The 22,947-nt window shown below is 50.2% G+C and overlaps 1 protein-coding gene across 25 annotated transcripts in view; it reads left to right on the top strand.

The window, feature by feature from the left end:
* MEGF11 (multiple EGF like domains 11) overlaps positions 1 to 22,947 on the top strand; it is a 430,600-nt gene that overhangs the window by 187,242 nt on the left and 220,411 nt on the right. For all 25 annotated transcript variants that reach the window (XR_010946313.1, XR_010946306.1, XR_010946317.1 and 22 more), the window contains one exon: positions 1,639 to 1,739. Coding sequence is in view for 20 of the 25 variants with exons in the window: in XM_067751212.1 (XP_067607313.1) it covers positions 1,639 to 1,739 (101 nt within the window). In the remaining 5 variants the exon portion in view is untranslated. The remainder of the gene's footprint in view (positions 1 to 1,638; positions 1,740 to 22,947) is intronic.

Raw genomic sequence — 22,947 nt, 5'->3', positions numbered from 1 at the left:
TTGGGGATGACTCTGTTTGGTGGGAGGCATGGATTGAGTGACTTCTTAGTCAACCCTGAGTCATTCTTTATCTCGGAGGCTTATACAACTGAAATTGCCGGGAGCTGCCTTCCTGTACCGGGGAAGTAGCTTCACTTAGAGGCTGGCTTACTTACCTTCCCTTATGGATTTTTGACAAAGTAGAATGACCTTAGTTTGTGACATTCCCAAATATCACAGATTTCCCTGGAGTCCTGCACTGTCATTTGTCATAAAGCGAGGGCTGTAAGCACTGGTAGGGCTGGCCCAGCCTGTGCTGTAAGACTCCCTGCCCAAGTTGGGCTGACCCTCCATGGAAAGCAGGCTATAGGCATCTCCAGTGACTGGACCCCGTGGCTCTGCCCCCCAACGAGGGGTCCACAGGGCAGGCTCCTCTGGGGTGCTGGTGGGGAAGTGAAAGAGCTCTGGCTTCAAGGCCCGAGGACGTGGGTTGAGTCCAAGTTACACCTTGACCTTGGGAAGTTACCTGCTCTCTCTGGTCTTCAATGGCCACTTCAAATCTCCTCCATTTTGACCGTATGTGTGAGGAAGGGGCTTTGCCTGTCAGTACCCAATTCTGACTCCCTCCTTAGGACTCTGTCCTCACACCATTCATTCCCTTGTCCTACTGCTTCATGATGGCCATCCCATTAGCCCAGAAAGCCACCCCTTGGGAACTGGCACAGGGCAGTAGGTTAAGCCCAGTGGCTTTGAAATTAGAGTGACTTGCGTTTGAATTCTGCCTCTGAAACTTATTAGCTGTGTGACCTCGAACAAGTGATTTAACTTCCCAGTTTTCTCATCCAGAAAACAAAGGGGGAGAGTACATAAAACAAAATAAGAATAAAAACTCTAAGAAAGAAATAAAGGGGGCGTAATAATGCTACCTGCCTCAGATAGGGACTGAGTGATTTTGCCTATAAATCTCTGTGGCACAGGACCACGTCTCAACACTCAGGTCAGCATAAGAACTGGAACCCAGGTCTCTGACTCCCCGTCCAGAGCTTCTGCTCTCTGGATATTAGCTTCTTCCTCTGCAGAGCTGGTTCTGAGCCTTCTCAAGATGGCATGCGAAGCTCTTTCCCAGGGGCTGTTATTTTTGTTGGGAGGGAGATTAATCTACTGTCTGGGGCCTAGTCAGACTCAGAGGGTCCTTTTGCTGACTTGGCTTCAGTTCTCCAACTGGGTAGACCAGTCCCCACAGGGCCATGAGCAATCATGGTTGGGGTGGTGGCAGTTGGCATAGAAACTCTCAGGGCCCAATTCCTATCAAGGTCACCCCATGGGCTGCTCCAGCCCTGGGTCTGGAGGTTTTCAGAAGTCCCCAGTTACCGTCCAGAAAGTATTTTCTGCAGCGCTTCTAAGTATCGCTCTGAAGGGATTGGCGAGAAGTCAGCAGGTGTAGCAAATGCTGCCGCCCTGTCAGCGATACATTCTGCATCGCAATGGCCCAGATCCCACCATCGATTTTTCTTTATTGTGTTCCATCATATTCGAAGCCGCCATGCATTTTAAAGTAATGATTGAATGGCATCCTTGATATAGTTTAACACGAATATCATTCTAACAGGAGTGATTGATTTTCAATACTTGCAAGTGGCTTTCTTTTCTGTGCCGTAGGATCAGTTATAAGACAGCGTATCGGCGTGGGCTCCGGACCATGTACCGGCGGAGGTCCCAGTGCTGTCCTGGCTACTACGAAAGCGGAGACTTCTGCATACGTATGTGGGGGCTGCAGTGGGGAGGGGAGGGAAGGGGAACAAGGGAAAGGGAGGTAGGCCTGTTATCCAGGCCCTGGGCAGCAGGCCTCAGCTGACCTGAGGGCTCCAGAAATCATTGCCTGCTGCCGGTTCTGAGGGGATGATGGGTCTGGTGCAAACGCATTAGCACAGATTTGTCTATCAGATTAACCTCCTAAGAGGGTGCGTGTTAGCACATCAGTTCTAGGCTTTGATGGTGTCAGGAGAGAAGTGGATTCTTCTGGAGTGGGTGCTCTGAGGAGCAATGGGGAAGAAGTGCTGAGCGCCTGGCGCAGAGCTGAGGTGCTCAAGAAGGAAGAGGTGAATAAATAAATGGATGCATGGATAGATGGGTGGATGGATGGATGGATGGATGGATGGAAGGATGGAAGAGAGGAAGCAGGGAAGGTGGGATCATTGGATAGCAAGATCGTAGCGCCTAGAAGGAGGATGGCAAGAGTAAGCTCACAAGGGACTGGTTCCAGTAAATGGGAGGATTTCCAAAAAGGACTGGGAGACACTGAAGAAAAGGTGGGTGCATAAAAGATTCATGTCATCTCTTCCCCTGTTTGTCTAAAGAAAACTGAAGCCTTAGTGCCCCCAGGGAGATAAGGGCTAAGTTTCTGGCAGCCACAGGCCCTCTGGGTGGAGGGCATTGTCATGCAGTAGGAGACACCCAGGAGCCTGCAGATCTGGGTTCTGGTCCCATCTTCCCAGGCATGTTACTTTGGGCAAGTCACTCAACCTCTCTGGGAGGATGATTGTAGGGCCCTGTTGTCAGAGTCTAGAGGACTCTTTCCCACTCACCGTTGAACAGTAGACGGGGCCAGTGTGAAGCTTTCCATTGGGCATTAGGGGTTCCCTCAACTGCAGGAGAGTGTCAGAGTAGCTAGGAGCCCCCATTTAATGACTGAGAGGAGAATCCAGCCCCAGAGCTTCTGCCCCTTCATTTGGAGGCAGATTTGGAGAGTGAATCTCCTTTTTAGTATTCTCCTTGCCATTCGGGAGGGTAGAGCAAGCTAGCACCAGAGAGAGAATTTGGGCAGAGCGGGCATATCGACGTTGGGAATGAAATGACAGTTTTCCCCTACTGACGTTACATCTCCCCTAATGCTAAAGAAACTCGATTCTAATTGCATTACAGGAATAAATGAAAAGTGCTCTCGAGAATAAGTGCAATAGTGATGGTTTCGCAGGAAAGATACAAAGATACTCACCCAAAGCAAACCCCAAGAGGCTGTTTCCCAGGAGCAGGGCAGAAGACTGGGCTGGAACAAGGCCGTGGCTGACACTTCACCTGGGATGGGGTTACTGGGGGGGCCCAGGTGTAGAAGTGAGATCAGGTTGAAGGCTTTACTGCTGCTGCTCTGTCTGCTCGAAGCAGAGTGGAAGTCAGGTGTGGGGTGGGACACGGGATTTATAAAGCCTGAGCGGGATGGTTGTGAGTGGCCGTTTGGAGCTCAGGGCACAGCGATGGACTCAGGGAAATGATAAAGGGATTTTGGACGTCAGCGTGGGGCTCCAGGAATGGAAGAGCGCATCCCCTTTCTAATTTCTATTCGTGGATGTTGGGAAAGCTCTTGGAAAATGAAGAGCAGAGCAGAAGCAGAGTGTCCTGATTGTACAGGCTCAGTCTTGCTGGCCGGGAAAGGTCGCTTATAACCTCCCACATACTCCTTCTGTAACGGCCAGGGACTGCCTGCCGAACTGGTGTCACAGACCTGCCCACCTCCAGGGAGCCAAGCTAGAAAAGCCACTTTCAGGTCTGAAGGCTTTTCCTAGGAGGGCACAGGAGAGTTTCAGCAGCGAGATGGGGCGTTGTGGCATGCTGGGTGCTGGCAGTAATGGCACTGAAGGGCAAGGCCTGGGTTTGCAGCTCAGCTCTGCCAGTCCCAGCATCTTCCTCTTTACCCTCCTCGTCATCGCCTTCAGGGTACACACCCCATGCCAGGCACCATTCTGATCACTTTACATACGTTAACACATCAACTCCTCACAACAGCCCTCTGGGGTAGGTACCCTCATTTCTCCCATTTTACAGATGGGGAAACTGAGTCGCAGAGCAACTTAAGTAACTTGACCAAGATCACAGAACTAGAAAGTGATAGTATTGGGATTTGAACCTAGGCTCGTGGCTCCAGAGTCTGCTCTGAACCACCCTGGACGGGCTCCTTCTCTCTTCATGAACCAAGATGTCACCTCTCAGAACGTCAGTTTCCATTCATGCAAAGTAGGAATAGTAACACCTACACCACCAGGCACAGCACAGGGTAGGGGCTTAATAAATGTCACCTCCCTGCTTCATGGCTTTGGGGCTTAACATCTTTTCAGCCTTGGCTTTTCTTTTAATTTCTCAGGGCTCCACGGACCCTCTCCATGGGAAAATGTGCACGACATAGAAAAACCTACACGTACACACAGTCCTTTGCACACAATTTCAGTGGGTTCATGGATCCCTTGAAACCCTTAAGGGTCCTCCAACCCATGGTGAAGAGCTTCTGCCATATGCCCATGTTTATCCACTCCACTTACATTTGCTGCTTCCTATTATGCAAATGATGGGGAACGTAGATGCAAAAGAGAGATGGTTCCTGCCTCGGGGAGCCTGCGACCTGGTGGGAGGAGGTGGTCTGGTTCACGAATACGTGCAACAGGGTGTTGTCGGTGCTTTGACAGGCAGCTCTATAAAGTAGGGTGTATAAAGGACTAAAGAGGAGGGGCTGTCTTGTAGCCACGCCCTCTTGCTGAGTGTTAAGGAGAAATCCGCTACAGACAGAAGAGGAAGCCCTTGAAGGGTGTTTCAACCCAGTATTTATTAACTGCCTTCTCATTCTGCTTTGCAAGCATGTTAACTGATGGGGCCTGATCAAGGGAAATGGGTAGGGACTAGTCAGAGTCTAGGTGGTCATGGGAGTGAGGAAAGAGGTTCATGAAGCAAGTGGACCCTAGGGTGAGGTTACAAGAATAAACTTCTAGGGAAGGGCTTCCCTGGTGGCGCAGTGGTTGAGAGTCCGCCTGCCGATGCCGGGGACACGGGTTCGTGCCCCGGTCCGGGAAGATCCCACATGCCGTGGAGCGGCTGGGCCCGTGAGCCATGGCCGCTGAGCCTGCGCATCCGGAGCCTGCGCTCCACAACGGGAGAAGCCACAACAGTGAGAGGCCCGCGTACCGCAAAAAAAAACAAAAACAAAAACAAAAACAAAAAAACTTCTAGGGAAGAGTACAAAAATGATCGCAAACACGTATTATCTTGACTGAGAACTGCAGAATTTCACAGCCGGAAGGAAACTCAGATCATTTAATTCAACCTTATCACAGTACAGGTGAGACACTGACGTCCAGAGTGAGGAAGGGGCTTCTCCCAGGTTCCCAAAGCACAACAGTGGCAGGGCTAGGACTTGAATCTGGGGCCACACACTCGGTCTAGATTCTTTGATGCCTCCAACTGTCTCTACTTCAAATTCATTTCTATATCTTCCTGGGTACCAGCTCGGTGCTAGGGCACTGTAAGTCATGTGCTGATTGACACTGAGGGGATGCAGTGCAGAGAGGGATGTCAGTGGAGGTGATTTTAGGAAGAAGGGGGAACACAGAATAGGATCAGGAAGTTACAGGGTACAGAGTTACAGAGCATCACAGCCTAGGTGGCTTAAACAGCAGGAGTTTATTGTCTCCCCGTTCTGGAGGTTAGAAGTCCACAATCAGGGTGTCAGCAGGGTTGGTTCCTTCTGAGGGACCATATGGGAGGGAAGATCTTTTCCAAGACCCTCTCCTAGCTTCTGGTAGTTCCTTGGCTTGTGGCCCCATAGCTCTCTTCTTCACATGGCTTTCTCCCTGTGAATGTCTGTCTCTAAATTTCCCCTTTTATAAGGACACTAGTCATATTGGATTAGGGCCCAGCCTGATGACCCCATTTTAACTTGGTTACCTCTGTGAGACCCCTGTCTCCAAATAAGGTCTCATTCTGTGTTGCCGGGAGTTAGGACTTCAGCATATGTATTTTAGGGGGACACAATTCAACCCGTAAGAGGTGAGTGTCAGCCGTTACCAGGACTCTGTCCTGCTTATTGTGATGGGAGGAAAGGGAGAGGGAACCAGCCAGTCCCCCACGAGCTTTGTTGTCTCTCTACAAAACAGGGGAGACCCCAGGGTCTGGGAACTTGTGAGAGGGAGAAATGGTAGTGAGAGGGTGAAGGATGGTGCCCAGGGTGCTAGGAGCACTCGTGAGCTGCTGCCCTGTAGCCCCTGAACCTCCATTCCTCCCTCTCCACCCCTTGGAGGCCAGAAACCTCCAAGTTCACAAGAACCTGGTGAGAACCCATTTGATGCCAGAGTCCTCAGGACCCTGTACAAGAGCGTCACCTGTGCTCTGAGAAGGGACAGGGGGACATTGACCTCCCTCCAAAACCACCTTCCTGGAGACTGTTTCTTGGCAGGTGCTAGGAGGACGCTTGCCTGGGAGTGAAAACCTTGGTTGACTCTGCCACCAGTTTGCTGTGCAATCTTGGGCAAGTCCCTTTGCCTCTCTGGACCCACTGTGGCATAGGATGGCTCATCCCTGTGCATGGAAGGAGGAAAGATGAAACAATGAGTAAGAGTGTCCTGGAAAGCGTAAAGCTTGGTACAGATGCAGGGTGGCCTATTTTTCCTCCTCTTTGTACCATTTCCTCTGACCCAGAACTGCCGCCCTCATCCCAGAGCCCTTGGCAGCCCTTCTAGAACCATCTGCACCAGAGCTGCCCGTCCCCTCCTATTATCTACAGAGACAGCTGAGTCCTGGCCACTCTTGGTTGCCCAAGCATCAAACGTTTCCTGAAGATCAGTGGGTACAACACATTTCCTTCTTTCTCTTTGCTTGCGACATAGGGCGGTGAGCATTTCGGGAAGCTCTGTTCTTTGAAAATATTGGCCCATGTCAGACTGGATGAGCTGGGTTATGCTGCAGTGATAAACAACACCCAAATCCCAGTGGCTTAAAACAATAAGATTTTATTTCTTGTTCATATTACTTGTCCATTGTGGGCCGGCCGGGGTCTGCTTTTTGTCAGTGTCACCCCAGGACCCAGGCTGATGGAGCAATGTTGCTGGTTGGCTGGGCAGAGAGTAGAGGGCTCTGGCGGGTCTTGAAGGCAGAGGGCCAGAGATATTTAGTGAGTAGGATTAATGTTTATCACAGGTGCCATAGATGCCACAGTAATTACAATGCACCGTTCATGCAAATACTTTATTGAACACCTGATAACCTAATCTCAGAATCACCTGGAAGACTTGTTACCATGCAGACTCCTGGGCCCCAGGCTCCGAGTCTCAAATTCAGAAGGTTTGGGGTGGAGCTGGGGAATTTGAATTTCTAACAGGTTCCCAGGTGATGCTGGTGCTACTGGAATGGGACCCACACTTTGAAAACCACTGGTCTTCGTTATGCTAAGTCATGGCTGCTGTGCTGACCTCAGCTTCCGGTCAATTGCAAAGAGCCCAGCGGGTTCTTCACAGGTGCATCCCCTTGGTATTCAGGGCTTCTCCTGATGGGTAACAGGAAGAGAGCACGTCTCAGAGTAGTCAGCAAGGAGGGGGAATTTCTCTACACAACCTCCCTGTCTCTTATTTCCCCTTGGTCAGAGTCTTCCCCCGTGGAGCAGTAACTCCCCCGCGACTTCCAGACCATGTAGTCTAGCCCTTTCAGTGGCTGCTGGGAATGCCGGAGCCCACCCGGGGCCATGTGGTTTTCATCCAAATCCAGAAGCTGAGGGATTAGCCAGAAACTCCAGGTATGTGGCTGCTGGGCCGAGCTGTGGCCCGGAAGAGTGCTCAGCGTACTTGGGTACCTAGTTGGGTTGTCCGTCCATGTGATGGTGGCGGAGGGGCAGGGAGCCACAGCAGAAGATCTGGGAGATTGGCTGCACCACAGGAACCTGAGGGGTGCGTAACTCCAGTAAGTGCCTCACGCCATTTTGGGATTTAGGTGCCCCGGCTTTACTATTGCAGTTGTTTTGTACAGTGACTGTCATCTAAATGGAAATGTAACTCACGTTGACTGGTTTCTTTGCTCCCACCTCTTGCCTCTCACTTCTCCCTTCTCGGTTTGGCTTCATTGTTCTTGAAGGGTCTTTTTTTTTTTTGCGGTACGCGGGCCTCTCACTGTTGTGGCCTCTCCTGTTGCGGAGCACAGGCTCCGGACGCGCAGGCTCAGCGGCCATGGCTCACGGGCCCAGCTGCTCCGTGGCATGTGGGATCTTCCTGGACCGGGGCACGACCCCGTGTCCCCTGCATCGGCAGGCGGACTCTCAACCACTGTGCCACCAGGGAAGCCCGAAGGGTCTTTTTTTAGTGGCTCTTTCCAGAAGGGTCTATGAAGTGATCAACTCTTAAATGCTTTACTTGTCTGAAGATGCCTTTATTTTGCTCTCACGCTTGGTTGGTGGTTTAGCTGCTGATGGAATTCGAGGTTTTCAGTCATTCTCCTTCAGCAGTTTGAGAATGTTTTTCCGTTGTGTTCTGGACTTTGTCATTGCAGTGCTCTGCGGTTTCCCTAGGATGTGTCTGGGTGTGGGGTTATTTTTATTCATACTGTTGGCTCCCCAGAGGTATACATCTTCTTCAAGCTAAGGATTCATGTCCTTTATCAGTTCTGGAAAATTCTCAGGCATATCTCTTCAAATATCTCCTTTCCTTCATTCTCCCAGTTCTCTCCTATTGGAGCGCCAAACTGTTGGGCTCTCTCACTGCTGCCTCCTCTGTCTCTCCTAAGCTCTAATTTTTCATCTCTTTATCTCTCCAGGCCGTATCTTGGACATTTTCCTCATATCCATTTGTTTCAAATCCTTTTGCTCTGCTAATTAACCTGTCTTTTGAGGTCTTAATTCCAACGATGACACGTTTCATTTCTAGCTCTCTTGTTTCTTTTTCAAATCTGCATGTTTCTTTCCCATTGTGTCCTATTCTTTCATTACGTATTCTAATCCTTCTTTTATTGCTTTAATTATTTTAAACATATTCCTTTTGTAGTCTCTTCAGATAATTCTATCTTGAGCTATTAGTTCTATTGGATCAAGTTCCTGGAGTATCAGTTCTCCTGTTTTTGGAGACAGCTGATTCCCCCTGACCATGGATTGTTTCTTCATATAGGTTGTAATTTTTTTTTCTCTTCTTTTTTTTTTTTTGCTATGAACTCTTTAGCCTTTTGGCCCCTCCGCCATGTCCCAGGTTGTGCAAGAGCCCTACACATTAGTTTTGCATTTTCTTATTAAGCACTCTAATGTTTTTCACTGGCTCATGACCAGTTTTTGCATTGATAATTTGGTTTGAGATTCCACGATGTGTGCGGTGAAGGCTTAGGGGTTTTCCCTTTAAAAAAAAATTGATGTGAAATTCACATAACATAATATAAACCATTTAGAAATAGTCAATTCAACGGCATTTAGTGCATTCACAGTGTTGTGCAACCACCAGCTCTTTCTAGTTCTAAGACATTTTCGTCACCTCTAAAGGAAACCCCGTATCCATTAAGCAGTCACTCCCTATTCCCCGCTCCTGTTTTTTGTTTCCTGTGGGAGACATTTTTCCTCATCCAGAATCCCTGTTTATTCTTAGGCTGGTTAGGCAGCATCTTCAAGCATCCCCTCCATGGAGCTGGCAAGTCCCAAGGCCCAGTCTGCCCGTGTGGGTGTTAACCCCCAGGCTCCCAGCCTGGGCTGAAGACTAGGGGTAGCAGCTAGCCAGGGCTGACGTTCCCTGGGCTACCTTAGCTTCAGCACCTGACCTTCTGCGACTGCTATAAACTACCCGCACCTTTTTCTCACACTTAGGGATTTACCTTTCTCTTATTAGAGTTCAGGTGTGTATTTTTAAAACTATTTTAATTTTGCTTGGGAGGCATTTTTGTAGCAGGGGTGCCTACATTAGCACTTTTTACCTTGTCACTGGAACTGCCCCTGGTGTATAGCTAGTGGTGGAGTGGGGAGACTTATAACCAGACCCTCTGACATTTAATTCCGTGCTCTCTTGGACTGACTGCTAACTTCCAACAACATAATAAAACAATAGTGTAACTTCTGGTGGTTTACCCAGCATTTCCCATACAGTGTATCACTTGGTCTTCACAGGCTGGAGAAGAGAGTATTACTGTTACCACCCTGTACAGCAGAGGAAACTGCAGCTGGGTGAGGCTAAGTGATGCATCCACATGGACAGGTGCAGCCCAGGAATTGAGATCAACTTGCAATCCTGTACTTTCCCCTCCTTCAGTGGGTTTTCTCTCGGCAGGAGAGACCTGTGGCCAGGAGAGGAAAGGGGGGGTGAAATAAGAGGGGAGGTGGAGAGGTTCATAGGAAGAGGAAGGGACTGAGGGCAAACCGGTTTGATTTTGAAATTTTACTAAGGTGAGTCTGATAGGTGCCAGGATCCGGGTAGTGAGTCCTAGGGATTGCTGCGTGTGTGTGTGTGCACGCGCGTGCGTGTGTACACAGAGCTGTGGGTCCTGTCTGAAACACGTAGCTGCTAGGTAAAATAATTCTCTGCTGACCCTCTAAGAGGCTCCCTAGGGAATCCTGCCAGCTGCCGTCACCAGAAACAGTGCTGATGCTGCTCCCTTGGGTCACCAACTCCTGGCGCTGAGCTTTGCTCCCTAGAACAACATTCATCCTTCCATTTGTCCATCTATCTATCAACATTTATTAGATACCTGTGCTTTGAATGCACTATGGAATCCTGGGAATAGAGAGATGAATAAGAAGCATGTGGTCTAGTGGGAAAAATGGGTTTATATATATGTATGTGTGTATATATACATATAGTAGATGTATATATATAATACTATCTTTAACTTTTAAAAGATTTCAGCACAGTATAATAAGCACCCTTCAAACAAGCAGGCAAGGACACAGAGGGTGTCACCAGGCTGGTGGTGGGGAAGGAATAGTTGCCTAGCTGCCCTGGCAGGTCCTCGCGGAGTAGCCAAAGCTGGTGCAGCCACCGCCATCTCGTCGCCCGTCTGTGGGCTTAGGGCACTGATTTAGGATGCCCAGAGCGGCTGATTCACGCTGGCCAATATATAAAATACTGACGCTTAACGCTGCGACTAATAAATTCACGTACAGTGAGAAAGAAGGACCAAAGACTTGCTCTTGTTCACTTGTGAGTACTTTTCAGGCCCTCAGTAAATAATTGCTGAATGAGTAAATTCATGGTCCAGGCACCCCCAAGGCCCAGTGGGTTCTGTGGACACCCCTCCTATTAGCACCTGTTTTGGATTCCTTGTGTTTCACTCCAGGGCACCACCTGGCAGTGTGGGAGGTTTGGGAGCCACGTGGCAGTTGGTTCCATGTGCTCTGAGCTCACAGCCCCTGGGTCCCCTCTGTCACTCTGTTCCACTGGTTGTGATGCTGCCTCACCTGTCCCTCTCTCCCACTCAGAAGTGAGTTCCTGAAGCAGAGGAATCCTGTCTTCTACATGGGGTATACCCAGGGCCTGGTACTTATTGCTGAATGATCACTGAATGAGTGAGAGACTGAATGAATGAAATAGACTCATACCGCAAATACTGAGAGACGTCTTAGGGAGAAGCAACCAGTTCTGTCTGGGGAATCCAAGGCCGGGGGATCAAAGAAGACTCTTCGGAGGAAGTCAGTTTTGAGCTGAGCCTGAGAGATGAGTAGGAACTTGGCCAGAGGACAAGAGATGGGCAACGGTTAAGAGCCTGAGTTTTGAAGCCCACTCCTTCTGTGCGACGCTGAGACTGTTATTTCACCTCTCTCTCCCTTGGTTTTCTCATCTGTAAAATAAGCTAGGGCTGTGTTAAGTACCTACCTCTTTGGGCTGCCATGAGGATTAAATGAGTTACCGCAAAGAAAGCATTTAGACCAGGGCCCAGCACAGAATAAGAGCTCGGTACGTGTTAGCTGCTGCTGTTCGTATTATTTTTGTGAGGGAGGGCATTCTCTGGCAGAGGGGACAGCCTGAGCAAAGATGAAAGAGCAGACAGGATCAGGACACTTCCAGCAGGAGCACAGGTGAAAACGTGGCGGGAGAAGGGGCTGGGCCGGGCTGGACCCTCAGCACCACACTGAGGAGACTGGACAATTTCATGAGGTCATTGAAGGGTTAAAGCAGTCAGTGACATGCTCACGGTGGTGTCAGGAAGCCACTGCTCTGGGGGCAGTAGCGTGGAGGACCATGGAGGGGCTGAAAGACAAGTTAGGAGGTATGTGCAGGGGTGGGTGAGCCGTGGCCGTGCGCCTTGACTTTGGTCTGGCCTAGCCCCGAGCTTCCCTCCTAGCAATGCCCCCCGCCCCCTGCAGCAAGTGCCGACAGGGATTTTTGTGCTGACACAGCTGGGGAAAGATGTAGGTGCTGCTTCTTCATTACCAGCTGCAGCTGTAATTAAACCTCTGCTATCCGGACTGGGCGGCCTCTGAGGGGAAGCCTTTATTAGTGTCAGAGCAGTTGGGCATTTATTTAAGTCCCCTTCCTGGTGTCCTGGGCCGAGTAAAGCCTGTGAAATAGCAAACCTGTCCCCAGCCTAACTCCCCACTTCTCTATGGAAACTGCTTGAAGGCTCCCACTTCGCATCTTCTGAATTCCCTCAATGTCTACAGAATACCACCTCCAACTTCTGGTCCTTGTTGGGAGTTTGCTGCTTCTCTGATGTTCTCACTGTGCTCTAAACCCCACATGGCCTGGCCCCAGCTAACTCTGACCCCTTTCCTCCCGCGCTCTCCCTCCCATGCCGGCCTCCTTGCTCTTTCTGCCTGTGCCTCGTGTTCCCGCCTCAGCACGCAAGAAGCGCTGTTTGCTGTTCCCTCTGCCCACATGCTCTTCCCCCACACACCATGTAGCTCACTCCCTATTTCACTTAGTATCTTCTCACGTTATCAGAGTCTTTCCTGACCACCCTGTCTGAAATAGCAATCCCCTCTCTGACATCTTTGTTTGCCTTTATCTTGTTTTGTTTTGTTTTTTTTATTGCAATATAGTTGACTTACAATGTTGTGTTAGTTTCAGGTGTACAGCAAAATGATTCAATTATACATACATATATATATATATCTGTTTTTTTCAGAATCTTTTTTCCTTATAGGTTATTACAAAATATTACAAAATATTGAGTATAGTTCCCTGTGCTATACAGTAGGTCCTTGTTGGTTATCTATTTTATTATTAGTGTGTATCTGTTAATCCCAAACTCCTAATTTATCCCTCCTTCCCCCTTTCCCCTTTGGGAACCATGTGTTTCTTTCCTCTGTCTGTGGATCTGTTTCTGTTTTGTATATAAGTTCATTTGTATCATTTTTTTTCAGATTCCACATTTAAGCAATATCATATGATATTTGTTTGACTTCACTTAGTATAATAATCTCTAGGTCCATCCATGTTGCTGCAAATGTCATTATTTTATTCTTTTCTATGGCTGCATAATATTCCATTGTATATATGTACCACATCTTCTTTATCCATTCATCTGTCGATGGACATACAGGTTGCTTCCATGTCTTGGCTATTGTAAATAGTGCTGCTATGAGATTGGGGTGCATGTACCTTTTCTTTTTTTTTTAAATAAATTTATTTATATTTTATTTATTTATTTTTGGCTGCATTGGGTCTTCATTGCTGCGCAGGGGCTTTCTCTAGTTGTGCTGAGTGGGGGCTACTCTTCGTTGCAGTGTCTGTGCTTCTCATTGTGGTGGCTTCTCTTGCTGTGCAGCACGGGCTCTAGGTGCATGGGCTTCAGTAGTTGTGGCATGTGGGCTCAATAGTTGTGGCTTGCAGGCTCTAGAATGCAGGCTCAGGCTCAGTAGTTGTGGCACATGGGCTTAGTTGCTGCGTGGCATGTGGGATCTTCCCAGACCAGGGCTCAAACCCATGTCCCCTGCATTGGCAGGCAGATTCGTAACTACTGCACCATGAGAGAAGTCCCTGTATCTTCTCGAGTTAGGGTTTTCTCCACCTATTCTGTTTTTTAATTAGCATTGTCACTACCTGGCATAGAGACATAAGATATATATTTTTTATTTTCTGTCTCCCTAACTAGAACATATGCTCAGTAGGAACAAGGGACTTTGATTTGCTCCTAGATGAGAGCTCTACTCCTAGTACAGCACCTGGCATATAGTAGGTGTTCAGTAAGTGATAAATGAATGAACAAACAGATGAACTGTAAGCTTTTAAGAGCAGGAGCAACCTTTTTTTTTTTTTTTTTTGTGGTACGCGCGCCTCTCACTGTTGCGGCCTCTCCCGTTGCGGAGCACAGGCTCCGGACGCGCAGGTTCAGCGGCCATGGCTCACGGGTCCAGCCGCTCCGCGGCATGTGGAATCTTCCCAGACTGGGGCACGAACCCGTGTCCCCTGCATCGGCAGGCGGACTCTCAACCACTGCGCCACCAGGGAAGCCCAGGAGCAACCTTTTAAAAACATGTCACTGTATGGTCTACAATGGCTTATATTGTGCCAGGCACATAGTAGGGACTCAGAAAATACTGAGTGATCAGGTACTTCTAAACTCTTCCAATTCTGCCTCGCCCCTCCCATCTGATTCAAGACTTCCCTCCCGCACCTCCCACTGCTGCTTTCTCTAAATGCTGTACCCCAGACTCCTTATCATTCTGAATCTCGCTTCCCCAGGGTCTCGTTGGGTCTGCTGATCTTCAGCACCCCACCCTGGCACCTGAATTCTCCACATACCCACTCTCTGGGACCGTGTATAGGCCGCTCCTGCTTCCTAGAACCCTTGGTCCTGTTTCCACAGTTTCTGCCTAGTGGCTTTTGGAGACTCTGCGCGTAGCTGCCTGGTCTCTGGGAAGCCCCACCGGACACCTCCCTCGTCCTCTCCCCTCCGGGTCCTGATCTCAGCCCCTTTCCCCCACAACTGCCCTTACAACTGTCAACTTCTTTATCCTCTCTCTTCCTGGATGGTGAGCTTGTTGAGAGCGGAGGCTCAGGACCCCTCTGTATCTCAAGCGCCCAGCCCAGGGCCCAGCAGGGAACATGCCTTTGCAGCCTTATTAATTAGAAGGAGAACATGTGGGCTGGCTTTTCCTGGGGACCTTCAAGGACCCCCAAAGGAGTGGTTTCTGGGCAGGGCCCTGAGACCCCAGAGTGAAGGGTGGCCTGCCCCAGTTAGGGTTCTCATCCCTACTCCCGCCATCCCCTTGGGTCCCCAGAGCTTAGTGTCACATGTGTGTGAAGAGTCTGGAGAGCCTGTTCCGGGGCTCTGTGGGGACTGAGTCTGCTGTCCCAGAACCTCTATGTTGGGCTGAGCTTGCAGTCATGCGAAGGCAGTGAAATTTTTCCCGCAATGCCTTCTGATTTATTGAGCTCCTCCTTCCCTCCTGGCTCCTGGCCTTTGTAGCAGAGAGGTTTCAGAAAGTGGCCACTGCTGCGTTTCATGGACGATGAACATGTGGTCCCCAGCCCTCCTCTAATGCTTGCTCTCTGATTCAGGACAGCTGAGTGGCTTCAGTGAGGGTGAAAATGGTGACTCAGAGCCTCCGTCTGCCCCCTGATGGCCACTTCAGTACTCTTGGCTTTGAAGGGCTCTGATCAGCTGCCCGTCAAGTGGGTGGGGTGGGGACAGGCTGGGGAAGCTGGCCACCGCCTCATACCATGTGGGCCAGGCATCGGCCAGCACTCAGGGAAGGCTTGAGAGTCGGGTCCCGTCAACCTGTTGCAGGCACACATTCCACTGCCCCCAGCTTGTCTGTCCCTGGGGGTAAGAATGAAAATATTTAACTACAGGTATAGAACTTCTACCAATAGGGTTAGAATGGAATAGGGTCTTAGAGGCCTGCTGTGGGGCTGGGGGTTAACCCTGTAGGTGCTGGATTATGGGTAGATGGAGGGGGCTGGGAGAGGGGCAGTGGTGGCAACCACCGACCAACCAGAGCAGAGGTTTTTCAGTTTTTTAATACTCAGTACCCTTCTCCCCTGAACCAGAGCACCTGGGTCTTATTTGACCCTGGAGATGTAATATGTCTGGATCCTTGAGGAAGGGGCGTCTCAGCTTAAGCATCTGGTTGGGGGGGGGCACTGCTTTCAACCCATGAGAGGGGTGTCTGTGTGGCATCTAGGGCCTGACAATGTAAAGGTCAAAAGCACGGGCCCTGGCACTGGACTGCTGCCTCCCGCCTTTGTGACTGTGGGCAAATTACTTAGCTTCTCTGTGCCTCTGTTTACTCCATGGTAAAGTGGTGTAGCAAGAGTACCTTCGTCATGGGGTTGTTGTGAAGATGAAATAAGTGAATCTATGCAAACCAAGCACATGGAGAGTGCTGTGGAAGTGCTCGCTTTTCTTACACATGCACGTGTATGTTCATGAGTGTTAGGTTTCACTGTGTGTGAAGAACTCCCCTCTTATGTGATGTGTGCACATGCATGTTCTCAGTGTATACACTTGCTGTGTGTGTGTGTTGTGTGTCTGCCCATGGGCAGGGCCCCTGTACCCCATGTGTCGAGTGCACATCTGCCTGCTGTGTGTTTTGAGAGCTTGTGCGCACGTCTCCCTTGGCTCTCCTGAGACTCACCTTGCCCGTCATCCTTTCCCACTTCGCTTTCTCCTTCTCCTCTGCAAGCAGCCAGTGGTGCTGAATTGTCACCTAGGGAGCCAGACTCGCATCTTTGCTCCGGATGGAGTGGGAAGGGGGAGCCAGGCGACACTATCGACCTCATTCCCCGGGATGGAGACAGACCTGGGACCAAGGGCAAAAGCCAAGTCCCACCCCTGGCTGGGCAAAGAACTGGCCCTCTGGCCACCTTTACCCTGCGCTGAGCTGGACCGAAGAGAAGGAAAGAGGAAATCCCAAATCTGGAAGCTGGGGGTCAGGGGGCAACTTGAATGTGGCCCCTATCCCTTTGGTATGGCCAGGTGGAGGGACCAAGGCCTTGGCCTCTGTTTATCCACAAGGTTCCATCCACCAAACTGCAGAGGCCTGATAGTAAATCAGCAGCGAGCGTGATTTAGAGTACTCTGTTTGCTCAGCTCAGCTTAGCTTTTGGCAAGGTAAATGCATAAGCTGCAGAAAATCTCTTTGAAACAAAGGTCGCAAATGCCCTTCAGTCCTCCCATAAAGGATTCTCCAAATTATATGGACTAGATTAGTATCTCTGTTACATAAAACCATTTCAATGCCTGCCGTGGTCTTGGAGAATAGTCACTGGACAGACCTTTTGTTGTTTTGCCCCACCAGCGAGTGGTAATTGAAGATCTCCCTTTAAAAGTGTGTCAGGTGGAAAGAGCGGCTAATATACTAAGTGGAGGGGCCTTTGTTAGGGAGACTGATGCTTTGTTCTGCTTGTCCGTTTTAATCTTGTTTTTGTACAATGGATTTACATAAAGCACTACCAGCCGATATGATTCTGGGTAGGCATGTCTGGCAGGGCTGGGCCTTGCAGAAGGAGGCCACGCAGGGTCTCCTTTGCCTCTCTCTTCCTCCTCGCCTTGCTTTTCCCTTTCCTATTCTGGGCTCTTACCTCGATCCCAAGGAGCAGGCCCAAGCCCTGGGGCAAACTCTGTGGCTTCGTGGCAGTGGCTGCCTTTGTCTTTTTCTAATCAGAGCACACCCTCCTCCTTTTTAATTGCCTCTCTGCATGGAAACCCCAGAGGCAAGATCCAGGTTTGGGGCTACATTCTCTGCCCGTTGCTGGGTTTGAATCTAGCTGAGGTCTTCAGCCCTAAAGTCGAATGCCATCTAGTGCCTGATGGGATGGTTTGGGTTGGAGGGCCTCCACGGTCGGGGGCACGAAGCATTGTTGTCAGAGAGTCCTCCCCAGCGCTGGCTTCTGGCTCCGAGCCGTGGGTCACTGATCCCTGGTTGGGAGGAGTTGGGCTTTGCTTTGAGCAGGGGGCCACCTCCTTGGGGCTTGAGGCCACTGTGGTGCTGGCAGACATGAGCCCTGACCCGGCTTTCAGAGATGGAGTTGTCCGTCACCCATGCGGCTGTCATCTTGCTGTGCAACCGGGAGGAGGCGCCCACCCCTCTGGGCTTCCGCTTCCTCATCTGTAATGTCAGAGACCTATCAGCTCTGAACTTCTATGAAACAGGAGCTTCAATTATGGTGACTGAGGGGCAAAGGTTTTTCTCATTTTGAAGTCAGTGGGCAAAGTTAAGGCCAAGGGAGTATGGAAAATGGAAACATGCACTTGTAGTTCTTAGTGAAATGAATTGGAGGAAGAACCAAATAGAGGCAACGTGATTGGCAAAGAATCATGGAACAGTCAGAGCCCTTTGGAAGTGCTGTTTGCTTTGTTTCAAGGTGGTGGACATCCATATCCCTGGGATTATCTTGACAAGTTCCATGTGGGCGAGAGGTTCATAAGCTTTGCAGGGGCAGGACCAAGGGGCTGGTGCAGGCCCTCACAGTTTCTCCTAAAGACTTAACTGCTTGGCAAGGTGTGGAGAGGGGACTGCAGGCAAGGTGGAGAAACTTCTTTGGGCCCGTTTGGGACACGTCCTAGATAACGACCTCCTTTGGGGGACATTCACCTTCCCAAAGAGGGAGTTAAAGGAGGGACTCACACTTTTGGTGTCAAGCCTTTGTATATGTTACCTCATTTTGTCCTCAAGATTACTTTCCAGGAATGATTGCTCTGTTGACACGTGTAAAGCTGAGACTCAGAGGAGTTAAACGCTTTGCCCAAGGGCACCGCTGGGAAACGGTGGAGCCAGGTTTCCAGTGCACTGATGTGGAGGAAGCCAGGGCTGGGAAGTCCTTAGGAACCTTATGTGTAAAAGGATGCCCCCCTCCCCTGGCCAGGGTCTCCCTGTCATTGGTGCCCAGGCTCTGCGCAAGTCAGGAGCCTGCTTTGCAGCCCAACTTCGTACTTTGACCCGTGAGTGACTCAGACACGTCCTCCCTCTCGGAGTTTTTCTTTCTTTGTCTGCAAAATAGGCGCATCCACCCTGTCCTGTAAGACAATATGGTGGGGCTTTGTCATCACCAGCCCCAGCTGACCCCAACTTGCCCATCAGGCATAGAGATAACCATCTTCTCCTCCCCGTCTTATCATCACAGCTAACGCTCATCTAGCACAGAGCTTCCCTGCTAGGTCAGGGGCAAAGGAGTCACAATTTTCAGATCTGAAAAGGAGCCGAGAGTTGGGAGGTGCACAGGCTCCCTTCCCTGGCTTCCTAAAGAAAATGTCTGAAACTGTCAGAAAGAATAGCAAATACAGATTACTGAGCGCGTGGTATGTGTCACAGTGGGTGGAGTCCTGGAGTGTGCAGGAGATGAGCTTTGTAAGTGACGAGGCGCCAGTCACGGCTTTCCTTGCTCCAGGGCACGGCATGGACTACAGTATTTCCACCTGGAGAGCGAAGAAAGAAAGTCTACATTTGCATGGTACATATATACTGATACAATAGAATACTACCCAGCCGTAGAAAAGAATGAAATAATGCCATTGGCAGCAACATGGATGCAACTAGAGATTACCATACTAAGTGAAGTAAGTCAGAAAAAGACAAATACCATATGATATCACTTATATGTAAGATCCAAAATATGACGCAAATGAACTTATCTATGAAACAGACTCACAGACATAAAGAACAGACTTGTGGTTGCCAAGGGGGAGGGGCGTGGGGAGGGATGGATTGGGAGTTTGGGATTAGCAGGTGCAAACTATTATATAAAGGATGGATAAACAACAAGGTCCTACTGTATAGCACAGGGAACTGTATTCAATATCCTGTGATAAACCATAATGGAAAAGAATGTATATTTATGTATAACTGACTCACTTTGCTGTACAGCAGAAATGAACACAGCATTGTGAATCAACTATACTTCAATGAAAAAAGAAAGTCTACATCTGCATCATCAAGGCCCTGGGTTTAGCCTGCAGGTGTCCCAGAGAGGGGTACCCGGAGGACCTAGCCTGCCAGTGATAGGAAGCTTCTCTGCCCACTGACACTCTTAATCTTCCATTGAGGAGGTTCGAGCATTCCTAAATCACAAGCTAGTCTTAAGGTCTTTGCTAATAACTTTACAGCTCAAATGGTGGAAGGCGTAAGATTTGTCTGTCTCTATCTGCTTTGAAATGACCCTCCATCAGAGGCACACAATAGGAGCTCTGAAGGTCATTTCCAGCCTGGAATTTCAGGGTGTGTCTGGGTCAGGTGAGGACTCACCCTGCTCCCTTGATGAAGCTTTAAAACGCAGCTCTGACATGTGTCCAAACCAGGCGTGCCAACAGTGTGGACGCCTCAGCTGGAGGTCTTAATTGCTTGCTAAGAGGGAGAGACGATTCTAAGATCTGGGAAGCTGCCTGGGGAAAGTGGTTCATTTCCCAGAGCAGGGTGCAGAGTGAGGGCAGCCATGTGGCCCAGCGGTGGAACAGCTGTCTCTTGAGAAGGAACAATTCGGGAGCTTCCACCATCTGGGTGAATTACGAGACTTGCAATTTTCATGCATATGTTAAGGCAACACAGCAGTCAAGGGGCGGATGATGGAGAGAGGTGGGATGTCCTGTGCTCTGGAGAGAGGTGGAATGGCCTGTGCTCTGTGCCACAACACGGCCATCCATCCCCAGAAACCCTGACTCAGTGGCTGCCTCTTTGCCGGGCTGCCCTGGCCGGGGCTTGCCTCTGAGGTCTCGTGGGCTGATGCCCCACCAGCTCCCCTGGGATCCCTACCGCCTGCACCTTCCACTTTCTCCAGAAAATATATGTCATTCCTTTAACTGTGGCTGCTGCTTGCCTCTTTGGCAGGGCCAGGAAAATCTAGTTGGAGAGTGCTTAGTGGTTTGGGGCTGTTATATTTTCTCTGCTCTATGATCCGTGTTAAGTTAAAAGGGCCAGAGCTGCTTTTCCTTCCCACAGAAGATAACTCAACCTGGACAGGCTCCCTCTGGGAGAATGAAAGGTGATGAGGGACTGCTGGTTGGCTGGAACTGTTCATATCCTTCCCCCAAAGTGGCCCTCTCCCTCCCCCAGCTCCCCAGCTGGTTGGAATGATGAATATATTACAGTGTGTTCTCATTCCAGATGATAGCTCTTTTCCTTTGCAAGTGCTGCATATCCAGGGGGGCAGAAGGACAGTGGAGGTCTTAATTGCCTGCTAAGAACGAGAGACGACTGATTCTAAGATCTGGGAAGCTGCCTGGGGAAAGTGGTTCATTTCCCAGAGCAGGGTGCAAAGCGAGGGGAGCCATGTGGCCCAGCAGTGGAACCCGCGGGGCCGGCGCTATGGATGCTCATCCTCTGGTCTTCTGGCAGCGCTTTGCAGTGGGTTGTGTGATTTCCAGATCACAGATGTGGAAGCAGAAGCACAGAGAGGTCACGTAACCGGCCAGAGGTGCTTCAGCCAAGAACCAGAACAGAGAATTCAAACTTAGGTCTAACTCCAAAGCCAGGGCTCTTTCCTAGAGACTGTGCCAGACCTGGACAGAGGTGGATCTAGGAACGTGGTATTAGCTGAGGGAGCGCTTCTTAGGGAAAAGGCATCATGCAAACTGCTATGTCTCAGGGCCTCGGTACCCCTCCCACTGATAAGCCGGGAATTTACATGTTAGAGAGATTCTTCTGGGTGATTTCCTGGTCTCCAGAAGATTCCTGCTAAAATGTAGCTCTGTTACCTGAGGAGGTAACACATTAATCTCCAAGATCGCCAGGATGGAGAGAGGTTGGTATAGGCGAGTGGCAGAGCATACTGGTACCCTCTCTCCTTTAAAGCTTGATCTGAAGCCAGCCCTTTATCCTCATGTTAGAAAGATACCCCAATTTCAGTCTCCACAATCAGGGCATCCCAACCCATGTAAACAGGTTGGCTTTAGGTTAATCAATTGCCCAAATCTATGGCCAGGGCATCCCGGCAGGGAGGGAGCATTGCCTGTGGTCCCCTCCACAGTACTTACTCCCTAGCTTGTGGGGACGGGACACAGCCTTTAGGCTCCAGTCTCCCCAGCCAAAGGAATACGCTCTCCCCAGAAGCCCAGGACAGGCTCTGGGTGCCCTGCTGTTTAACCTGCTGTCTCTGTGTCACATTATGTCTTTGTGTTCTTCCCTCCATGGCCTCCTTGCAGAAGTTGCCCCGAAGGCCCACAAGGCAGGGTTTGGGTCTGAATACCTCCATGTCTCTGTGGGGCTAATAGGCAGTTTGTAGGGTTTGACAATTTCAGTGTCTGCCAAGAGGGGACTATGGGGAAGTCAAAATATCCCCTCCCGCAAAAGGCTGGGGGCCTGGCTCCTTAAGCTCCAGCAGCAGAAGGGATGATCTCGGCCTTTAGTGGGTACTTTCTTGGGTTCCCTGACCCCAGAGACAGCAAGGCCTGGCCCTGGGAGTTGGCGAGTGGATACAAGCCCATTGGGCCTTTTGTGCTGGTGCTGGTATGACGATGGCCTCTGATCAGTAAAGCTGAGGCTGGAAGTGAGAGTTTCTTCCTGCTCGGCTTCCCCCCTCTGCCACCCCTACTTCCTTCCCCTTCATGAATTTCCCTTTTCCTTGGTGGAGCCCATTTCTGAGTTCTCCTCTTGTTTTGCCCACGGAGAGGGGAGGACCAGAGGTGACAGCTGCATCAAATGACCTTCAGAAGTGGCGGGGGGCTGGCACTGGTCCCGCAATGGCTGCCTCTCTCTTCTCCTCTGTCTCTGGTCCAGCTGGGCCTCCTTCCAGCTGTACCCTTGTTCTCCCCACTCAAGGGCTCCTGCGTGCTGGTGGAGGTGGGGGCACCTGGGAGTTGGCTCTCAGAGAGGTAGCCACCCCAGCACTGCGGCTAGACTTTCCCAGATGATGGAGGGAGGAGAAGACGCACCAAGGGGACAGCAGGGAATCCACACTGAGGGGTGGCGGTTCAGTTTTCTGACCCCAGCACAGTCATATCGGGAGAGCAAGGGCCAAAAGGGAGATGGAGTAACTGAAGCTCAGAAATGAGCTGTGAGATCCTCTGGTCCAGAACCCCAGGCCTCATGTCCATGGGGCTGGAGGCTTCGAATTTTGTGATCAGGATGTGGATACGGATCCTTCTCTACACGCAGACCAGGGAATCACAGACTCTTCAGGTTAGGTGGGACCCTGCAGACCACGGACCCTGGACACAGCTCTCTTCATAGTAGTCTCTGCCTGGGCCTCTGGCCCATCATTCACACATTCTTCATATGCAAATGGAAGCCCAGGAAGCTGTGTAATGTGGAGCCCCTGCTGCTGTCACAGCCAGAGATGGTTGTTCAAGCTCAATTTGATTACATCGGTTAACAGGGAACTC

Source organism: Pseudorca crassidens, chromosome 1, assembly GCF_039906515.1.
Source record: "Pseudorca crassidens isolate mPseCra1 chromosome 1, mPseCra1.hap1, whole genome shotgun sequence".
NCBI classification, from domain to species: domain Eukaryota; kingdom Metazoa; phylum Chordata; class Mammalia; order Artiodactyla; family Delphinidae; genus Pseudorca; species Pseudorca crassidens.
The sequence above is the reverse complement of the archived record's forward strand: the minus strand, read 5'-3'. Positions and strand labels throughout refer to the sequence as shown.